This window comes from Seriola lalandi, unplaced genomic scaffold, assembly GCF_002814215.2.
Source record: "Seriola lalandi dorsalis isolate HSWRI2012SDOR001 ecotype SW California unplaced genomic scaffold, Sedor1 jcf7180002054133, whole genome shotgun sequence".
Taxonomy (NCBI): Eukaryota; Metazoa; Chordata; class Actinopteri; order Carangiformes; family Carangidae; genus Seriola; species Seriola lalandi.
In genome coordinates, this window is record NW_019524686.1 from 661906 (window position 1) to 683741 (window position 21836).

The 21836-nt window shown below is 39.0% G+C and overlaps 5 protein-coding genes across 10 annotated transcripts in view; 3 read left to right on the top strand and 2 right to left on the bottom strand.

Moving 5' to 3' along the window:
* Positions 1–2968: 2968 nt before the first annotated feature.
* LOC111652993 (ubiquitin-conjugating enzyme E2 G1-like) lies at positions 2969–6664 on the top strand. Of its 2 annotated transcripts, none has more exons than XM_023403423.2 (6): positions 2969–3322; positions 3773–3875; positions 3981–4078; positions 4559–4737; positions 5309–5419; positions 6169–6664. In XM_023403423.2, the coding sequence occupies exons 1-5, from the start codon at positions 3280–3282 to the stop codon at positions 5393–5395; spliced, it is 510 nt and encodes a 169-aa protein (XP_023259191.1). In that variant the 5' UTR covers positions 2969–3279; the 3' UTR covers positions 5396–5419; positions 6169–6664. The 2 variants fall into 2 exon arrangements, with proteins under 2 accessions (XP_023259191.1, XP_023259190.1); XM_023403422.2 differs by having other exon boundaries at positions 2976–3322; positions 5612–6664.
* A 168-nt stretch (positions 6665–6832) lies between these two features.
* Positions 6833–10435, bottom strand: arpc3 (actin related protein 2/3 complex, subunit 3). Its single transcript, XM_023403421.2, has 7 exons — positions 10308–10435; positions 9816–9915; positions 9062–9138; positions 8596–8664; positions 8163–8289; positions 7547–7641; positions 6833–7104 (listed from the first exon to the last, which is right to left on the bottom strand). Exons 1-7 carry the CDS (start codon positions 10311–10313, stop codon positions 7042–7044), a joined length of 537 nt encoding a protein of 178 aa, XP_023259189.1. The 5' UTR covers positions 10314–10435; the 3' UTR covers positions 6833–7041.
* Positions 10436–10520: 85 nt separating this feature from the next.
* On the bottom strand, positions 10521–13198 carry gpn3 (GPN-loop GTPase 3). The gene is made up of 8 exons (XM_023403420.2): positions 13032–13198; positions 12757–12865; positions 12102–12269; positions 11823–11947; positions 11570–11685; positions 11229–11325; positions 11010–11138; positions 10521–10927 (listed from the first exon to the last, which is right to left on the bottom strand). The coding sequence occupies exons 1-8, from the start codon at positions 13077–13079 to the stop codon at positions 10862–10864; spliced, it is 858 nt and encodes a 285-aa protein (XP_023259188.1). The 5' UTR covers positions 13080–13198; the 3' UTR covers positions 10521–10861.
* Positions 13199–13747: 549 nt separating this feature from the next.
* rnf170 (ring finger protein 170) lies at positions 13748–19405 on the top strand. Of its 3 annotated transcripts, none has more exons than XM_023403397.2 (7): positions 13748–13913; positions 14923–15086; positions 15643–15718; positions 16420–16534; positions 16738–16811; positions 17311–17442; positions 17819–19405. In XM_023403397.2, the coding sequence occupies exons 2-7, from the start codon at positions 14947–14949 to the stop codon at positions 18086–18088; spliced, it is 807 nt and encodes a 268-aa protein (XP_023259165.1). In that variant the 5' UTR covers positions 13748–13913; positions 14923–14946; the 3' UTR covers positions 18089–19405. The 3 variants fall into 3 exon arrangements, with proteins under 3 accessions (XP_023259165.1, XP_087029363.1, XP_023259163.1); XM_087173237.1 differs by lacking the exon at positions 13748–13913 and adding an exon at positions 14019–14306; XM_023403395.1 differs by lacking the exon at positions 13748–13913 and adding an exon at positions 14020–14288.
* A 1775-nt stretch (positions 19406–21180) lies between these two features.
* The window catches only part of hook3 (hook microtubule-tethering protein 3), a 27237-nt gene continuing 26581 nt past the window's right edge, over positions 21181–21836 (top strand). For all 3 annotated transcript variants that reach the window (XM_023403438.2, XM_087173235.1, XM_023403437.2), the window contains exon 1: positions 21181–21339. In XM_023403438.2, coding sequence (XP_023259206.1) covers positions 21283–21339 — 57 coding nt within the window. In that variant the 5' untranslated portion in view covers positions 21181–21282. The remainder of the gene's footprint in view (positions 21340–21836) is intronic.

Sequence of the window (21836 nt, forward strand, 5' to 3'; positions counted from 1 at the left end):
TAGGATACAAGTGTCAGAAGATAGGGACACTATTACTTATATACTGTAAATATATAAAATATTTTTAAAGGAACCCAAAGCACAATGAATCAGGCAAACTCTTAAGTCGATACAAAGCTTAGGCAAAGTCATTTAAGTAATGAATGACCTTAGCAATGGGTTTGTTAAGAGACTAGGTGATGTAGTGTGAAATGTCAAGGAGAAACATACAGTTTTTCGATTTTAAAGCCATGAAAAGACATCACATACCATTCATACTGGCTGAAAGTTTTAAGATCATAGGATAATAAATGTTTACAAGCTGGGCAAGCAAGGTTCAGAGTGGCCATATATGGTTTTATGTACTTCACCAGTATGTGTTAAAACCCGTGGGCAACAGTAAAAGCCAAAAGAAAACAGAGTGTATCAAACTCTTATATGTGAATTCTGTACTGCATCAAGAAGCACAACATCAGCCTTATGCTCCCATAGAGAAACAGAAGGTAAACAGAAAAGGTAGTTTTGTGAGCACAGCGAGTGAGGAAGTGGAACAGCTAGGGTTGAGTGAGATGGAGAAAGGTCACACAAGTTGCTGGCCCTGAATTACAACGCGGCTGTAACCAAAGCCTGAACTAGAGCTATCAGTACTAGATTGGATGAGGAAGGAGGATTATGGAAAGCCAGTGATGAGGTTATGTGAGGGCTACGGAAAAATGAGTATATTTCACCTGCAGATTTTTAGAAATGGATTTCTAGTAGATATGATTCTTTTTCAAGGAAAGGCTGCTGCCAGAATAAGACAAGTAACACCACAGCATGGGTGTTTTTTCCCGCCGATGCACTGACAACACTACCAGGGGGATGATCTTTGGTCAAACCTGACACCGTTTTAGAGCTTTTAGTGGCCCTGTATTGAGTGGCAATAGTGAGTGCTTTGGTATTTTAAGAGATTCAGGCATAAATAGGCATAAAGCTATGAGACTGCTGATGTAGCAGGTAAACAAGCAAAGTGAGATGAGGTGGATTTGAAATGATGGTGTAGAGTGGAGTGGTGCATGGGAAAAAGCAACAAGGACGTGGAAGTTGGAGATGGAGAGTATAGCAAATGCCATTTTTTTTTTAGCAGGGGACACTTTGTTGGTAAGTGATAAGGTGATGAAGACAAAAAAGACAGGGGTAATGTTTTAAAGGCAACATGGAGTTTAGTTGAGATTGAAAGGCATAAATGACGGTAATTGCAAAGATGATTACTCATGCTTAAAATATAGGTTATGTTTGAAGAGAACAGAGACCATCATTTTTTATATGACCAAAATATGTGAACAACTACATCCATTACTGTGATTGCTGAACATCTTATTCCAAAACTATGGGCATTGATAGGGCTGGACTGCATTAGACTGTAAATAAAGATGGATGTAGTCTCTGTGATGTCACCCATAAGTTTCTGAAGACCAGTTTTGAAGCTCAGAGTGGGCTGCTCTGCTGTTGCCATTTTGTTGTGACTCTGTCCAGCTCCCCACTAATTGGGAAATGGGCAAAGAGGTGGGGGTGTGCGTGGAGCAGAGACTTCGGTTCATACCCACCGTCAACTGTGCATAACTTTAAGCCTTAATACAATTCAAACGGTTGAGTAGGATAAAAATTCACCCCCCATACAGTTTTAGCTATAGAGACTAAGACAGTTTTTTGTAAATGGCTGTTAGCATGTTTATGTCTGCTGTAAAGTTGGGGATTTTAACATGGGAGTCTATGGGGATTGAGTGGATTGGAGCCAGCCTCAAGCTGCCATTCAAAGAACCGCAGTTTTTAGCACTTTTTACCTACGAATCATTGGCACACAAATGTATCATAAACTGTATTTTAAAGGGCTTTAATGCATGATCAGACTGACTGAATGAATAGACTTTTACTGTTTTTTAAAATTCTGAAGATTTACTTTTTTCATTTTCATACTCTTATCATTCCACTATCCAGCGATTTTTGGTTCTGAACCACAGCATCTGACACCAGAAACGGGGAGGACAGGGTGGGAGGGATGGGTCAGCCTAGTAAGAGATATGATAAGGCCAGCCCTGTGTCATTATAGAAAATGAACTATTGGGCTTCATGGTCTGGTCATGGGTAATATTTTTTTAATAAATTTGATTTTAGTGACCTCAAGGTGCATCAGCCCACCGGGAAAATGCCTGGTATGCCAGATTACCAGTGCAGCCCTGGGCATTAATATGCTGTTATAACAGCCTCCATTCTTTAGGGAATTTCTTTCCACAAGATTTGGAGCCTAGCTGCAGGGATTTGCTCCCATGCAGCCACAGGAGCATTAGTGAAGTTAAGCACTGTTGTTGGATCATATGGCCTGAGATGTAATCTGCGTTTATTCATTCTAAAGGATGGTGCTGCGTTGAGAGCTCTGTGCAGGCCGCACTATAAGAATATTTGGATTTTGATTGGATTTGATTTATTTGATATTTATTTATTCAATTTTCCTACATGGTGATCTAAACACTATCTAAAAGTGAATTTTATTGTATTTCTAAGTGACCTGACAGTAATCAACTTTAAATATATACTGAGCCTAAAACTAAAATCAGCCTGTAAAATACAGTCACCAGAAAAAATACAGAGGATATCATATGCCATTTAGTTCCTTCAATGGTAGGTTTAATTGGGAAAACCATGTCTTTATTTTCCATGTCCACATACTTTTGGTTATATATGCTGTGGTGTCTACAACAATAAAAGACTGGATTCTTACGCTCTGGATGGGAGGCCTAAAGTGTAAAGAGGAAATGTGTAGTATCCATTACAAACAGCTTGAGGCAGTAATGTACCAATGAGGGTATAGACTGCTGCAAAGACACACGAACAAGAAAAGTTAGTTTTTTTTTATTTTTTATTAAACTACCGCGCCCTGGATTTAGCCTTACAGGAACAACTTCCTTGGCTGTGTAAACAACGGATTAAATCTCTTTGGCTGGGATTAGCAGCCCTATATCTCAGATATGGCCCTTATAATGGACTCAACTTTTATTTGATTGGCGGCCCTTATTGTGGACACTACAGTCTTGAAGCAATGTGTGCCTGAAAGGTTAAACTGAGGGCTAAAATAGATGTTGTCGTTTCCTCTGACTTCAGTCTTCTTTCTTTTGACTCATGTTATTGGCATTACCAGACAGAGACAGAGAAAACGTGGACTGTGCGCTTTACCATCTTTGCCTGATGCTTAATTTAACCGTGTTGACAGTTAGTTAGCATTAGTTAATACAAAAATCAAAGTTGAAAAGATATACCTCTAAAATGACGGAACAGTCTTCGTTGTTACTGCGTAAACAACTAGCAGGTAAGTTAGCAAGCTAACTGATGGTCCTAAACTTATAGCTTAAACTATTGTATATCATTTGGTATTTTGTTATGTATGCGAAAGTAACATCTGCGGTTCTTTTGCCTGTTGTTGTAATTGGTTAACCTGCGTTTTTTTACGTACAGATAACAGTGACAACAAAGTTGAAAGGCACGTGTATAGATAGCGTGCCAGACAGCTGTTAGCCGAGATGTCACTGTAAGCATAGCTGCTATTGCTCAATAACTACTGAAGGTAGCTTTTTAAAAATTACCACACTGTGGATGTGCTTGTTTTTCCTCGGTGTACCAGACATCACCATTACTTGTCTTGTCAATAGTTTGCTTCCAGCGTCCGAGTAGTTTTGAAGGATTTATATCCCATGACGATATGACATTTAATAATTGTAAGAGTTAGCTTACATCTGACTAATTGTATCCTAAATTTAAGAGCTCAACAAGAACCCAGTGGAAGGCTTTTCTGCGGGTCTTGTAGATGATGATGACATCTATCAGTGGGAGGTGGTCGTCATCGGACCTCAAGACACGTTATTGTGAGTGAAATTATGCATCAAATAATATACAGTAACTTGTGATGATATGTGAGTTGCCCAGCTCCTGAGTGTACAAGCTAACACTAGCCTTTTTCTCATTTGCAGTGAAGGAGGTTTCTTCAAAGCCACCTTAACCTTTCCCCGTGACTATCCTTTGAGGCCTCCCAAGATGAAGTTCGTCACAGAAATCTGGCATCCAAATGGTGAGAACAAATTTCCCAGGTATCACTAATTAATCTGTGTCAACCAAAGTAATACTAAATAAATATTTTCTGCAGTCATTAAAAAAGAAAATGGACATATTTATGCACATATTTTCAAAGAGTTGAAAATGGCTATAACAATCACTTCAAAATTGATTCTCCATTGCAAAAGAAGTTTACATTATTTTCAAATTTATAAATCAGGCTCTGTTTGGTATCTTAAAATAAGTAATCATTTATTTTATAACTCAATCAGAAATAGGAAATTTTAATAAAAGAAAAGTACATTAGTGTGCACTTAGTTACATGAGATAACTTCCTTGACAAGATTTTGAGAATCTCTCAGCTGGCTGCACCATATGGTGTACTAGGTTTGACCTTTCCCATTTCATAATAAATGTGAAGCTGTAGCACAATATTTGATCTTGTGCTGAAGTGGGAACTTGTTAGAAATCTTTGTGTAAACTTGTTTTCTCCTAGTGGCAAAAAATGGCGATGTTTGCATCTCTATCCTGCACGAACCCGGCGAGGACAAGTATGGCTATGAAAAGCCTGAGGAGCGCTGGCTGCCGATCCATACAGTGGAGACCATAATGATCAGTGTTATATCCATGTTGGCAGACCCCAATGGAGACTCTCCTGCAAATGTGGATGCAGCTGTAAGTGCCTACTCAAGTTGTGGTTAGTTTGCAGACTCTCTTTCCAGTGATACATGTGCACAAGTCTTAATTCGAGCCTGAGTCTTGTTTAGTGTCTTTATTAAACAGAGTTCAACTGTAGAGCCACAGGGAACAATGGGAAACATTTCTTCTAATCTATATATAAATATGAAGAAGGATGCAAATTAGTGATCTACAGGTGAAAAAAAAAACATCAAATGACTGTTAGAAGGCACCACTCAGTTTAGTCTAGGTCTTTTAATGGAAATCCAAACAAGTGGGCCGAGTGACGTGGGTCCCTGCAAGGGCAAATCACTGCCTGTCAAGGCCAAGCAGAGCTTTGGTTGGGTTAAAATGGCTTATCTCTTTATTCAGAGGTTCTGCCTGGAGACAGAAAAAGGTGATAGTTCAAACTCATGTTTGAAGCGAAGTAAATATCAATCGGTCAGAAGTGCTTAGAATTTTTTGTGTAAAATGTGTGGCCAAGAAATAGAAAGAAATAAAGCACAAGTGGAAAGGTTGCACTAACATAGTTGTTGATATGAGTTTTTGTATCTGCCATACCCTGCAGAAAGAGTGGAGGGAAGATCCTACAGGAGTTTTTAAGAAAAAGGTGGCCCGATGTGTGCGGAGGAGTCAAGAGATGGCTTTTGACTAAAGCCTCACTCCAGTCATCAACACCGTAAGTACAACCACCTGTCAGGATTCATCATGGTGTAGTTTGGACTTGAAATGATTGAAATCTGAGAAGTTACTGTTCATTGCATTTAGGTCATTAGGTCTTTACTTGTAAAACCATATAAGTAATCCTGCTGTAGTTTTACATGAATTCAATTTATTGAGAACTAACCTGAGATGTACGTTTTTGTTTTAGGTTGGAACTGCGCAGGGGATTTGATAACTGGTTACACAAAGAAGAAAAAGACATTTATAAACCCATGAATTCTTTAGTACCATCAGCTGTGCTTTTTTGAGCAGTCACATATTTCTCTACTAATTTTTGTCTTGGAGTTTGAGAGTTGTTATTTATGAATATTGTTGAATGGTAGTGGCGGCCATGCTGCCAAAACTTCCCATTTTACTTTTCAATTTTTCATCCTCAGATGAACAAGTCTTCCCTTTCAAGCATCAGTATTTCACTCACAGGAAGATGCAGTATACAGGCTCTCTGTTATGTGCATACTTTCTGGGAAGAAATATCCCTTCTGATAAACGCACCATTTCCAAACTTAGTTTACTTTATATGTACCTATTTATTTAGACTGAGACTATTTTAAGATGCATATCGTCTGTTTTGGAGGCTTTTCTTTTTATTCAACCTGCCACACTGAGCCATCCAGTCTATTGTTTAATAATCGATTATGCAGTTTTGGAGTGTCATTAAAGAGATGGAGATACAGACACTGGCTTTCCTTTCCTGCACTTTTCTAGGAGTTCTGCAGAGAAAGTGTTTCTTCTTTCCCTGAGGGGGAAACTTATCATCCAGCGCTGCCTTAACTTTGACTGCCAAGGAAGGAAACCTGTTTTCAAAAAGGACTGCATCTGAAGGCTTGTGTTGGAGTCAGAAAAAAATAACTATTGTCAGCAAACCAAAGAGAACACACCAATAAATATTTTTTGTAATGAACATGCAACATTTTTACCTATGTAAATATAAACTACTTGTCCTAGTCATTGCACATGTTCAGAGGAAAAGCATCCATCTTTCCTATGGGAGAGGTAGCGCTGTCCTAGTTCAGTAGCACTTCAAATACCACCCATAAAGTGATCTCCTAATCAAGTGGCTCATCAGGGTTGAACAGTAGTGATAACATTTTTTATGCTGAGTAAGGACATCATTTGAGTAGTGGGTATACAGTTGTACCCACTTTTGAGGTCAGTGAATGTTAGATTGTGAAACAAGTAATAAAGCTCAATGTGGAAATTGTTGGCTGATCTGGTAAAATGTTTGTACCTCTCTAATCTACAACTCGGTCTTCACTCTTAAGTTGATGTATGAGCATCTCACTGGAAAACAACTTCTCTCAGAGCTACAGTTAAAGATATCAGTATGTGTTTGTAAGTTTAAAGTGCAAGAACAAAACACAGTCCCATCTTTCTTCCCAATCTCCATGATTGCTTTATTGAATTAAGCACCAGCTCAATTTGATCAACATCCAGACACATAAAGACATATCTTTGAACTCAAAGAGTATAAAATCATTTTTTTAGCAACACAAAAGCAGATCCCTCCCACCCAACCCACCCCCAAGAAAATCCATCCATGTTGCAGGTGTACAACAGAAACTGAGGGTCCTGAGTTGCTCACTGTCCAGGAGCTGACAGACTTTTGTTCATGAACTGCTTCTTGACAAAGCACACCCACCACTGAAAGAAAAAAACATTGTTAAGAAATGTCTCTGAAGCTGTTGCACTCAAACTACCTGTGGCAAGAATTTAAAAAAATCTAACTTGGGACCACACGGCCCATTAGTCACAACAGGATACAAATTGTTTTAGTGCAGATATAATACTAGAACCTCTACTCAATGTGTTGATACATAGTATATTCAGGGTTTAGTTTGAACAGCAGTTAAATGTTGAATCTTGTGAAGCAGCTATAGCTCAATTTTCTCTAATTTCCTCTTCTCAAACAAGTAAACCTTGTTTTATATTACAACTTAAACCACTGAGGATGCAGTTAACTCAGTAATTACATTCTGAACAAAGGAAACGTCGACCAGTGCACATTGTTTTTTTTCTGAAACAGGTCAGAATTGTGCTTTGTGCCTGTAAAGCTGTAGTGTTATTTTGGAGATGCTTGGCTCACCTTGCTGGGTTTGTCTGTCTGGGGGTCAAACACACGTTCACATAGCCTTAAGCCAGTCTCCTGACGGATCTGCTGGAGGTATGCTCTCATAGTCTCTGAAAAAGGTTGCGGCATGCATCAGTATTATAACAACCACCTACATCATCACAGTGTTTACCGGTTGACAGTATTTTATAAGGAGAGTCACACCTTGCATAATATGTCACGAGTGGGAAATGGGACATTAGGGACTGCTTAAATTGTTGACCCATAACCCTAATATATTCTTAATTTTCCAGCAAAAAAAGAAGCCAGTAAGACGCTGACATACAGTCAAGCATGAAACAGCACTTCCAGCCTGAGATCCTTAAAGCTGATAGGGCCTTGGTTGGCATTACTATTTTTGGCTTGATATTACTCAGTTAGGAATTAGCTGAAACATAAGAAGGGTACAAGGTAACTGGCGCTAATTCAGAGTACAGGGTAGTGAAACAACATAAATGGACCTCACTGATTCACTGCTAACAATCAGTAGAAATAAGGTGAAGTGTCCAAATTAGCAAGACTCACACTTTATTTTGTTTTGTTTTCTGCAGGCCAACACATATTAGACCTTGTTGAAAGCGCTTGTTCTTACCTTCCTCCTGCTTGTTTGTAGGTTTGACGTACATAGCATTAAGAGGGAAGCCAGGTTCTCCAGGAATGGGGAAGTTAGTGATGCCCAGAGTGTACATCTCCTTCTCTCCCTGGCTCCTGGAGCTGCACTGTAATGAGCCACACATATGCCGATGCAAAGGGTGAGATCACTAAATAAACTTTAGCTCATCTGTTTGACTAATATCCTTTAAAATAGACCTTTAAGCTGCTAATTCCTTCTCCTTGCATGCAAGGAAAAGCAATTTAGTTTACTTATCTTTTAATGGCTCCCTAAAAAACATCTGATGAGCCCTTTGAGGATCCTCAGCCTTTGGTTGATTTGTTGTTACACATATTAGGATTTGCATGAAGCCAGTATAAAGTGCAAACATCCACCTCTGCAACCTCTATACATCAACCAATATACACCTTACCTTCTGTAGCCTTTTTAGGCATTCAGAAATGTAGAGTGTGACATAGATCAGCGTCCTGTCAGCCTCATTCTGAAAGAAACAAATACACTCACGTTACTTATTTTGATTAGGACATCTCTAGTCAGGTCTGAATTGTAAAAGGTTGCATAGTTTAAATCTCAAGCAACTATGCAGTGCTGAGGGGAATGAGAAGAAGCAAGCTGGGGCATGTGGAGGAACGAAGTGCACAGCTGCTTCTCAACACAAAGAGAGATGGGGAAGAGAAAAAACTCACAGGAACAAGCACACTAGTGAGGTACATGCTTGCTCCTCATGCTCGTATTTTAGCTGTTAAAAACTTTAAACACTTTTTTTTCTTCTTTTTGTTTAATTTGGCTCAGTTCAATGATTACAGGCAACTACATTTAGTCATATGCGATGAGGGATAAAGGCAAGTTGCCATCAAAAGTGACAGTAAATTCCTTACCTTGATTTCATAGTTCTTAAAGAAAACATTGGCTTTGAAGTAGTAGATAGCCTCATCAATGATGTCTGAGTCTATGCCTGAAATGAAAACCAATATATATATAAATAAATGCAAGACTCTCAAGTCAAGACATAATGAAGTCATCAATCTAAGTGTTGTGAAACTACGTTTATCAAGACAAAGTTATTTCCTGTTTTGGTCACCACATATCTTTTTTTATGTGGCCCTATATTTAATTTGTCATCTAAAAGGCAGTTGAGAAACCACTCCAAGTGGCCAAACCCCATTTCTTATGTATAATATTATACAATTATAATGCTCAGTTTTTAATAACTTGAAAAGTGGCATTTTCTGGTTATTTTGCTATGTTGGAAATTTATCAAATCATGACACCACTATATGATACGTAAGCAATGCTAATGTAAATTATTACATTCATAGATAACATGTACAATAATCCAAAATTTCTAAAAAATCTTCACAAACAGCTTTACAAACAGAAAATCTGTAAACTTAGTGTCACAGGAAATTAAAGAAGTTAAACTTCAGGATGCACTCTTCAGGCCATATATGGAAGTGAAGCAAAAGCATGTATCAGGAACTGAGCAACGTGTCATAATAAGGAATGAAATCTGCACAAACTTGACCAAAGTAATTAAGTAAGCAGTTAAAAACTAAACATAACGTATGTGTTTCTGTTGTCAGTGTGGGTCGGCTCCAGTTCGGGCTTGTAAAAATCACCGTAAAGCCTTACCGTCTCCTCTGGCTGGTCCCTTGAACTGAGTTTTGATGGGGAGCAGAGCCATGTTCCCCACCAGCCTGGTCTCAGGAACCATCAGGTTTGAGTGATACGCCTTAAAAATTGAGGAAAAAAGTTGCTGTCATGTACATTTTTTACTGGGAACATTTCTATCAGATAGCATCAGTGGCATCTCTGCTTTCGCACCTCTGCTTTAACATCTATGCTATCACCATGCAAGACCGCATATTTTATAGATACGAAACTAAGAAGCATTAGCAGCTTAGTTACAAAGGCGAATTTATTAGTTCTAACAGTTCCAGCATCATTAAATTGCGAGCAATTGCTAATGTGGCTAACCAACTATGCTAACGAGACTCGCCATCAGAGCTAGCGTTAAGTCGGAGGGCCTTGTGTCACCAACTGGAGTTTCTGTGTAGGTATTATTTGCTCTGAAGCCCACAATAAATGCTTCAGTTTGTCAATTGTCATGCAATTTTTACTCACCGGCATGTTGAGTGATAAATAAATCAGTCCAACTGCTCAGCGAGAGAAAAATATTAGCACCACAGGACCCTGCTTCCGCCTGTCCCACCCTTCAGCTTTACAGGAAGTAGCTACATGTCATGTTGCGCAGTGACCACACGAGGGCGCTAACACAAAACACAGACTGTATACACAAAGCACACGCACTATTTCTTCACAACTGCAGGCAGGTAGTACATTTTGTACAATATTTTATTTAAAAATATAAATGTATTTAATAACACCTCTTTAAACTTAAGCATTGTCCTAAAATAATCAAAAGAGAATAGATTTAAATTACAAATTTCTTGAGTCATCAAAGTGGCTCACAAAAACAAAACATTCTAAACATATGACACTGGGTATTCATGATCTTCAGAGTGAGTCTTTCCCCTCCCATTCTCACTGTCCTTGAAGTCACATGCAATTCTCCACTTGGCCTTGATATAATACGTCTTGTTTTTTCATCAGCCTCCAATTCGTTTTTCATCTCATGTAAAGTCTTTTTCGTAGCATCTCTGGAGTCACATTACTCTTCAGCTGTCCACTTTGCCTTGAAAAATCTCGTCGTAATTTAGGTTAGCGGGCTCCTCCTCAACCTCCTGTAGAAAAGGAAAAGATGCGATGTAATTACACCGTGTTGTTAAATTATATGTTGTGTTTAGTTTTTGTTTCTTTCCTCACCTTTGGCTCCTTGAATTCCAGATCCTCTCCATACTGTATAGAGAAGTCGATGTGTTGTAGTACTATGTTAATACCTTCCTCATCTGTGCGGTCAAAAGGCAAGAATCTCACCATGCTGTAGTCATCAATCTAGACACAGGCAGAGAGACTGTCTATTAAAACAAAATCTGAATTCTGATTCAAAATTAAATGCCGTATCAAATTAGTGGCCTCACTTACCAGACCACAGATGGCTTTAGTCAGCTTCTTGAACTTTGTGCTTTTGATAGTATCAGAATTATCTTCCATCATTGAGTACATATCTGGGTCCAGATACCTAGTGAAAAAGAAAGCAAACCATGAGGAGTGCTGTTTCCAGATGAAAAGGCTATTTCATGTGCATTCACTGTCTATAATAAGAGAACTTCAAACCCTACACAATTCAATTTCGAGACACGTCTTAACTTTCCATTACTTGGTCCTTAGTACTAACATTAAAGGGAATCATTGCTGCAGGTTTCATATAAACTGAACAAACATAACATATTTGTACTGTTATACTGTACTCATATGAAACTTACTTTTCAATTTCCTTCTTGGCTTTGGGACTGAGCAGGTCCATTTTGGTCATTATGTTTACTTGAGGAATCTCTAATGACACCATGGCACTGAGGGCAGCCATGACTCCTGAGATGAACTGCAGTGAGGGAAGATGTGCAACTTCAGGCTTACTGTCATTGCTACATTAAGTGCAGTCTATTGCAGAAGTGAGGTGTGTTTACAAAGACAAACATGGTAACTCAAATAAACAGATGAAAGTATTGGGGAGATTACCTTAAATGACTCCACCATGAACTGAGAGTCAACCAGAAAGACACCGCACACCCGAAACTCCCACTGCTGGAGCTGCTCCACCAGCTGCCTCATTACAGGGAGGTGCGTATAAAGTTCAATTTGACCTGCAAAATCAAGCCACTTGTCAAAACTGCACCACACTTTGTGTTGACAGAACATATGCCCTCCCATCTCAGCACCCCTTAAGTCTCTCCCCTTCACCTCCTCACACCAGGTCAGCACAAAGTTTGTAAACCCCTTCAGCATGCCTCCATTTACCTGGGCAGTCAAACAATATGTAGTCATCTTCTACATGACCCAGGCTTTCTTCCAGCCAGTCAAAGTTGTTGGCGAAGTACTCCATGCAGAAGACCAGGCCTCCGTTAGGGCCGAATCTGAGAGAATCGTCTTCCATCACGTCATCCACCTGGATGAGCTCACGGATGTCTGAGGACACAGAAACAATGAGGTTGACATGTGGGTCATGTAGATCTAAACATTTATCTTACTAACATTTTATCCCTCTCCCCTCTAGCCATAGAAACATTTTCAGAAAGAATTGCTTTCTTTTTAGCTGCACTCTAGCAAATACCATTACATAGGCACATTCCTCAATCTCATTTGTGATTATACAACTTATTTTCTTAGTTTAGTGTGCTGTTATACTGTATGGGAACTAACTATTCTACCTATCCATCTACCTATCTATTAACAGCAAATCACATTTCAGTGCTTCAGTGTTTTCAAAGTAAATCTAAAGCACCATTTATATACATACGCATGCAATGACAGAAACTATATAAATCTCTTTTTATTACTTATTTAATGGGCTAAACATTTAATACCCCCTCTGTTGTGGATTATATACAGCTAACTCTAACAGTGTAATTGACTGTAACTATCCTTTTGCGAAGAAACAACAGGCTATATTCACCTGCCATAACAGGGTAGTCAAAGTGTTCAGCAGCTGGGTCCAGATTGACCACCTGAACTGAGCGGTTTAGGGCTTCTGAATGCTGGACCAGTGTGGAGCAGTAGGTACTCTGGAAAAAATAAAATATTGAGCTTCAGCAATAATTAAATGAAAGGAAGATGATTGAACTCAGTCTATGTGTAATACAAGACAGCCTCATGCCTTAGCATAGCGCGTTAGCCGAATAGCATAAACAAGACATTTCAGTAAGTTTAGGTGAATGTCTGATGACGTACCTTCCCGCTGCCCGCCGGGCCCATCACTAGCTGTGCATAACGAGGCATTTCGCCTCAATTAAAAAGTGTTGTGGTAAATGTAGGTGTCTTTATTCACTGGCTGTAGCTAGCTATATTTTGTAAACGGATGCCCCAGTACTTCTTCGTAATGTAAAAGACATTCACACCAGTTGTAAGTTCTACTCACTACTACTGCCTGGTGGTCAGAGTGGGAAGTAAAATGAAGCACACAGGAAAAGAGGATTGATAGGCGTGTCTCATGCTCTGACTCAGCTGCTGCTTTGATAGCTGTGAGGGGGGAATTAAAAGTCAATTCTATTAATGAGATGTTCACTGTTTTGTTTGGAGCAGGGAAGATTATTTGTTTTAAGAAAAAAGAAACAGTTACAACTTCTAACCAAAAAGGCTACCCAGGAATAACTGTAGGGATGTATTTAATAAGTAGGATAAGTCCGCTTATATTAAAATATTAAACTGGTTTATGCACATGTGGTAGTTCTGAGATAGTCCAACATTTTCTCTAAAAAAACAGGAAATGCAATTTTAAAATGAATGCACCTCTTTGGTGCAGGGGATCATATTGGTCAGGTCCAGATCTATTTAATTTTCTTTTTTACTTTTTTTTTTTAACTACCAAAGACTTAACTACCTGAGTGAGGCAGTACAAGCAGCGTCTAAATAAACAGTCCCAGAGGAAGAAAAGAGGGGGAAGCAACAAACTGAAACAAAATGCAAAAGTAACTAAGCAGCTGCCACTCGCTCACAACGTGACTGTGTGACTGATTCTCTAATATTTGTCATCGAAAGAAAATGTCACGGGGAATAATTGGAGTTGACACGTCAAGCCTTTAGACAAAGCTGGACTTCTTGTGGGTAGCTGAGGTAACGTGTTATGCCCTATTTTGTACTGCATTGGATTATGGTGTAGTTAGCGGGTTACATAGACTCTATTAGCTCGATTGTGCTCTTGGCTCTAGTGACTCTTTGGCAGCTAAACGTAGCAACAACACCCAGGAGCTCTTGGCTACCCGGGCTATGTTTATGATTTACAAGTGGTAATGTCCTGCTTCAGCTCGGGTTTAGTTGAACAGCCGTCTTTTATCGGTGTTTAATAACCCTAGCTACTGTCCACCGGCGGAGGGGGCTGCCCAAAGCGAAACCATACAACGTTGGCCATCAACGTCAGCAGTATTCATAAATGAATTACGGCGTATTATTAGCGAGTCAAGGCTAACGCTAAACTTGGCTAGCAGTGTGGTGAGCACTAACTTAACTGTAAGCTTATAGCAGACTGATAATATCAGGATAGTTAACATCAACGGCTTTGTAGACGTTTTGGGATCTTGGCTGAGAAGTATTCTTGGAAATTTGACTGTCCAGCCGTGTTGGCTAGTTTGGTAGATGTGCTAACGATAAGACTTAGAGACTCACTAATGTTTAGCTAGTTAATGTAAAACAGGTCTTTGAAGCGTAATATTGAAAATTCAACTTATTTTTATGTCTCTGCTGAAACATTTTAATTAAAGTGACTAAATGACAAAAATGTACTTGACACTCACTGAGGACATGAACCGACATAACTTTAGGCATCATTGTTTTGGTACATTAACCAAAGCAAGCTTTTGTTTGTGGCTGTGTTCAGTGAAAAATCTAGATGTATTATTTGGTGTATTAACCGGTAGATTAGATTATTTAGATTTTAGTTAAAGGTAGTAAGTTTTTTTCTTAATGCCATTTTAAGGTAACAACATTTAGACAATAATAATGAAAATGCAGTATTTTCCTAATGTAGAAAGCAATGTATTCTCTCTTTCTATAGAGAAATGAAAGATTGGAAACAGAACTGTTTCCAGTTATGTACTAACCTCTTTTTTGTCTCTTTGTTTCCTAGTGTTGTAGACTATGAGTGTGGGTGATGGAGGACAGCCAATGTGAGGACTTGGACTACCTGATCCAAGATGAGGACACCCTCATTGAAGGTGTCAGCAACCAGGTCTTATTTGTTGTAGTGCTTAGTATCACCTTCCTTGCAGGCCTCCTCACTCTGCTGTGCAGGTAAGAAGCAAGTTCAGTTTATGTGTTTTTGAGGCAAAGTTGCCTTAAATAGTGGAGAAACTCAGTTTTAAAAGCAGTAATCTTTTTTGGTTGCCTAATCTGTCACAATTAGTATATTCCACTTAACATCAAAACTTTACTGCTGGCTCAGTCTCATATAGATGAATTTGTCTCTTGGCTGTTGGCCAACCCAAACATTTATCTAGCTCTGGTCATTTGATTTCTTCTGTAATTCAAATGTAGGTAATCCGTAAATACAACCTTACACCATACGAGCAACTTAGTCTCACATCTCTCCAGTAGTCAGTAGCAGCCAAACTGACACATTAAAACCTGCTCCTCATAGTCAAATAATAACACAGTTATTAAAACTTTGCTTGGTGTTTTGCATTAGATGTCCAAAGCTTTTGTTTGATGACACAATTAGATGTAAAATCATCCTGTTATTTTGCATAGCCAAAAACACAGGACTGAGGGTTTAGTGCTGTTACATGTTTACACTTTCAGCTCAAACATATTGATGATGTATCAAATATCTGCCATTTGTCTTTTGCAGAGAAGAGGAGCAAAACATTCATCCTGAGAATCAGGAGCATGTTCGAGCCGTCCGACAACAACTTCAAACAGAGCAGGTATGCAGGCAAATTAAACTTTAGCCTTTCGAGCCAAATATGGTTTACAAGAAAACCATACAAACAACAACAAAAGTACATAACATTTGTTTGAGTTGTTAGAATCATTTTTTGGAAGATGAATAAAATTACATTTAGTTACAGAATTGTTCTACAGTTATATATTTCACACCAACAAACAAAAACAACAAATTGAGTCAAGTTTCAGAATCATATTGTAACTCGGAAGCTGTCATCCATTTTATACACCAGCTGAACAAAATGTAATATTATATATGCATTTTGTGTGTTATAATAAGAGAGAAAGCTTTAAGATAATATTATTTTCTGTACCGTTGTATGAGAATGTATTTTGTTTTGGATTGTCTCTTAATTATTTAGGTTAAAAAGTAGCAGAAAGCTGGGAGAAGTAAGCAGAAAGGTGTACAATGCCAATCACCATGGGAAATTGCAAAAGGGAACCCAAAATTAATCATGAAATACTTTAATTCTACACATCTCAAAGAATATTTGACCCATTTAATATATTTTGCAGGTAGCAAATAAGGTAATACACTTTGTTATTTTGAAGGATTTGTGATAGGTTTATCTTTCAGCGAGAATGCAAATTTCAAACTTGTCTGTATATATGATTATTTACAGTTTATATTCAATTTTCATATGTTTTTTGAACTTTTATGAAATTGATTTCTTTCTGTCAGGATGAAAATCTGCAAGCGGAGGCCAGGCAGCAGTATTACACAGACATGTCTTGTCCCGTGTGTTTACAGCAGGCTGTTCTGCCAGTGGAAACCAATTGTGGACACCTTTTCTGTGGTAAGACAATTGTATGGATCTTAGTAATAATTACCAAGCAAAACCAGACCTTGGCGTTATGAGGATGAATTGTTGGTATAAGCTGATTTAGCTTCAAACAGAAATCAGAAAATAAAAACAGAATATAGAATTCAAAATATAAATTTATCAATTCATATATTAGTTGTTTTATTTGTACTCAGTGCTATCTTTTTCCTGCATAGGCTCCTGCATTATTGCCTACTGGAGGTATGGCACCTGGCTGGGTGCTATTAACTGCCCCATCTGCAGACAAATGGTAAGGCATGTAATGAATTTTGAATGTAAAATTGTTAACCTTACACCTTTTATTTTTGCATTAATTGCATTAGTTTTTGCATACTAGACTTTCGGTACATACTGACCCTTGCTTGCAAATTTATCGATATATATGTGAGATATTGTATATAAATTCTATCATCTATTAAGACTTGTACTTGTTTATCTCTGGGTATGAAATACCTTTCATTTTCAGTTTAATTATCTCCTGTTATTGTGGAAATCATAGTCATAGTCATCATAGAAAAATGAAATTAGTGAAATTTGTGTCAAGGAGAGTGATGGCAGTAGTCCTCACCCCCTCAGATAGCCCCATAGCCTATCCCACCTGCTTAGTCAAAACTTGATGTCTCTTTTCATCTCTGGGTACACAGTTTGACTGTTTCCTCATTGGAATGTGTCTGTTAATGCAGGTTTAACCCCTAGAGTTCCTCTTAGCATTAGTGTTGTCATGTATTGAGTTTTTTTTCCTTTTCCAGGTAACATTGCTCTTCCCACTATTTCATGAGCATGCCAATCCTCAGAGGGTCCAGGATGGTGAAGCAGAACCTCTGCTCATATTACGAGACATCAACGATTATAATCGCAGGTTCTCAGGCCAGCCAAGATCTGTGAGTATACTGTAGCTGTATACACATTTAGGCTTGTAGAAGTTACAGGTTAGCTTGGCATAGTTAATGCAATATTCATACTTAAATTACTTGTACATATCCATGACTAGAAACACAATAATTCTTGAAATAGAAATAGGATGAAGATGCTACTAGAGACACTTCTGTTGTCCTGTCATAGATGTTCAGTTACTGTACTTTTTAGTATTAAAACATAGCGGGAATTTAAAAAAAAAAAAACTTTCCCACCAAACTGCATGTATTCTATAGCACTGCTGGTAAAAAAATGAGATACTGACTTGTGCAGTGCATTATAATTCAGGGGAGTATATTTAGGACAGACTTCTTCATAATATTTCCTCCTCTGTCTCCTCAGTTTATGGACAGGCTGCGAGATGTGCCCACCCTGCTTCGTCATGCCTTTAGGGAGATGTTCTCTGTGGGTGGCCTCTTCTGGATGTTCAGGATTCGAATTCTTCTCTGCCTAGTTGGCGCACTCACCTACCTGGCCTCGCCGCTCGACATCCTCCCCGAGGCGCTTTTCGGCCTCCTGGGATTCATGGATGATTTCTTTGTAATCCTGCTTCTCTTTGTGTACATCTCTATCATGTACAGAGAGGTGGTTACACAGAGACTGAACGGCTAGGTGATGACTTGTACAAGAGGCCTTAGCTTGCTCATGTCAGGCTCAGGAAGAAGGGAACTCAGCAGCTCAGGTGGACATGAAGACTGAATAAATGTTCAGAGGACAGTTCATCAATTATGCTGGTTCATTTTAAAGCCTGAGATGTTACTTCATCACTGGAGAGGAGCTATCTAGAGACTGAGCTCTGAATGTTTACTCTGTATATAGAAATCATCATTAGTGGTTCATAGGTTAAATGTGGTCAAAGCCAACAACAGTTAAACATAATGAGAGCTGTGGAAGGATGTGATGTAGAAATCTACTTTGAATCAGACACTGCAGTATGTCAGGGACAGCTCTAACTGAATGACTAGCAGTACTACCAGCCAATTCTTTGACAGCATTGCCAAAAGTAGTCCTTTTATTATCGGGCATACCATCATAATGGAGACATTGTTGTAATATAATATGATCTTGATTGTTCTGTCTTAATTATATGCATTTAAATTAGGCTGCCTGCTGCATCCAAGTTGTTGCCTGCCAGACAAAGGAGTGTTACAAGAGCAATCTCGCTGTGGCTAATACAGCCTGTTTGGTCAGTTACACTGTTGGTGCACTTTTTGAAGTAACAAGTGACTATGCATATTTAGAAAGACATGAAAAACAAAGCTTTTCATGCTTGTGTGAAAATCACTGAATCATTTTTACCTGCAGTTGACAGTTGATCAGATCTAATGAAATCTGCATGTATCCATGAGAACTGAAGAAGCCTAGGACAACCTTTCTGATGCATAATGACTTCTGAAATGACAGATTTTTATTAAAGAAATAAAAAGTAATCATTTGATCATAAAAAGAAGCCAAACTAAAGGTATCAAGGAGCAATTACAGATTCCATTGAATGTAAACTCACTCAATTTATGAATGTTGACTTACTATGTCAAAGTTTACCTTGCCACTCTAATGATAATTATGAGCCTCCAGCCCAGATCTAAGTCAGTGGTTGAACAACTCCAGGTAAACTGTAAAACTTTTTTGTCAATCAATTTGTGGAACGCCAGTGTTCTGCTTTTTTAATCTGTAAGTACATTTACAAAATGAATTGAGATTTTATTTTTTAATCAAAAATGGAGTTAACATGTTGTGCAGTGTGTGATTCAGTTAATTTCTTGTAAATATTTTGCACAAGTTATATTCATTTGGCAAAGTAACATTGTCTTGAGGGCTACATGGGTATAAAATGAATGAGTAGACTCTCAGACTGTCGAAGTGATCACTTGAAGAGCTCCATTAGTAATTAATACTGGTGCGCATTAAAGATGCAGTTGTCATTCTCAAGCTTTTTGAATTGCGACCCTGTTAATGAACCAACTGCCATAGCTTGTGTGGAGAGTTTTCTGGTTTATTTGACAATCAGAGGATAGGCCAATAATGAATGGTTATTTAATTTTAGAAATTATTTTTACACCCCTGTTCCTGTAAAACCTTTATCGGCATCCTAGAGTTACTATGTCCATGAGGGGTCTTGACCCTAAAGCCTGAAATGGCTGTTTCAGAGTGGTAGCTGAAACTGTATCCAGGCCATTTGCTTTCTTGGGGCTCTATTTTCTGAGCCAGCATTGGCCTTCGTGTTCATGAATAGAGCTTGAGGTTCACGTGCTGGATAATGACTGTAAAACCCATTCAGTTTTTTTGACAGCTGTAGATTACTAGAAAAGAACATCAGTTCGCTCTTGGAATGTTATGGTGAGGTGTGGCACATGTCAAGCCATGTCATACCTTTTTGCAGTCACCTCCACTTTGTCTCCAGGGTGTCTGACAAACCTCCACCCTTTTGGTTTTTGGTAGGTAAACAAAGGGCAATGAAAGCAGCATGTGTTGTGAATGCTTCTGCTGTTCTACAGCTGAGAACCGGTTAGATGAAAGTCTTCGCCTGGTGGGAAAATACTCTAGCTGCTGGAAGAGTCAATGCTTTCTCAGGATTGAGAGTTGTCAACCAAAAAATGCCCTTAAGTGACTGAAGCTATGAAACAATCCTGTGATATTCTTCGATCGATTCAATAACGACTCATCAGTCAAGATCTCTGTCGAGACATTCAACATTTATTGGTGTGTGGTCTGCTCCTGTGATGCTTCAGACAAATCTGTGTAAGCATGATGTAGACTTGTCTGAGCACAACCCCTCTGTCTTTCTGAAGGAAGTGAGTCAGCTGTGCACTTTCCCAAACTTGGCTCTGACACTGTTCAATGAAGGGGGGTAGATGAGGCAGCTACTCATATTATGGACTGCTTCAGTTTTGTCTGCAAGTCATTGGGTGTGTTATTGAATTCATGTACTAACTTTTTCAATTACTTCTACATGTTGTGGGCATGACCATCATCTAAGCTGAGCACTCCTAGAATGAATGAAGTGCTATTTTGTTTGTCATAGCTTGGGAGCAAAATTGCTTCTTATAAATGGCAAATTAACATACCAGTGTTTATTATTATTAGTTTTTTTTTTAAGAGTAGTGTCTATGCATGACCTTTGTCACCAGATGTACATGTCCACCAGATGTGACCATTTCAAACAAAATAATTTTTTCCCATAATTGTAGTTGGATACATTTTAGAGTCCTGAAATTAATTTTGTTAGAACAGATACTATTTGTTCCCACCCGTTGAGGCTGGACTTGCCTAAAGGGCAAACAGGGCAACTGTTACTTCCCCTGAGGGTCTGGGGCCAGGTCCCAGGTTAATCTGTGTGGCATTTACTTTGTAGTTATATGACAGAATACACATTGGCGATTTGTCTGGTAATATGCACCAATTAAGCACAATAAAACTGAAATGGTAGGGGCTAACAGGTCATTTTGGCCCCAGGTCCCCCTAGTATCTTAATTTGTCACAGGGAGTGTTTTCTTTACCCTCCTTGCCCTTGAAAGTGCCATTTAAATGAGAAGCTTAATGTGTGTCTCACTTAAATGTTCTCCATGTCCCTCGTATCCTAGAGCAAATTTTCTCCCGATTGATCTTTTTGTCTGTAATAGTGGGAGTTTTCCTTTAAATAAACTGCAGACTCCGCCCACCCAGCCCTCCTCTGGCAGACACCGAAGTAGCGGAGCAGCGAATCCGACTATTGGCCAACGGATAGTCAGAGACCTCGGGAGTGTATGAAGCCGACTATCAACTTCAGGCTCAGTTCGCCACTCAAAGTCAGTCTACATTAGGTAACAATGAGTACATCGGAGTCCTTGGATCGAATGGAACTCTGTGAAAGCCTCTTGACATGGGTAGGTGATGAAATACGAAGTTTGGGGGCTTTTTTTCACTGACGGACCGCTATTCGGCGCCGGCGATGCTAGCTAGCACACAGGGCTAATACTAGCTTGATGAGCTAACGAAGCAGACTAGAGGAAAATGACACGGGCTCACGCTGGTTACGTATGCAGGCCAGCTGTTAGCTGCTTTAGCTGCTGATGTGTTGCCTGCTAGCCACCAGCAAACCACATACCAGAATACCACAATTTTGGTTCTAGCTAGCTCTGTGCAACCGGGTATTTAGCTAGCTCAACTTTCTTAATGCTCTGTCGTATGTTGTAACGGGGATCAAACGGCAGAGACGTTGGCCTTGTTGTTGTTGGATTTAGTATACAGTATAACGTTACAGCGCTGTCTGCTTTGAGTCTGAATTCCTGTCATTGTTGTCCAGTGCATCATTATGTCCGCTTTCCCTTCCCCATTCCTTCTTGTGACAAAAACTGCCAAATGCAAGGTAGCTCACCGGGCG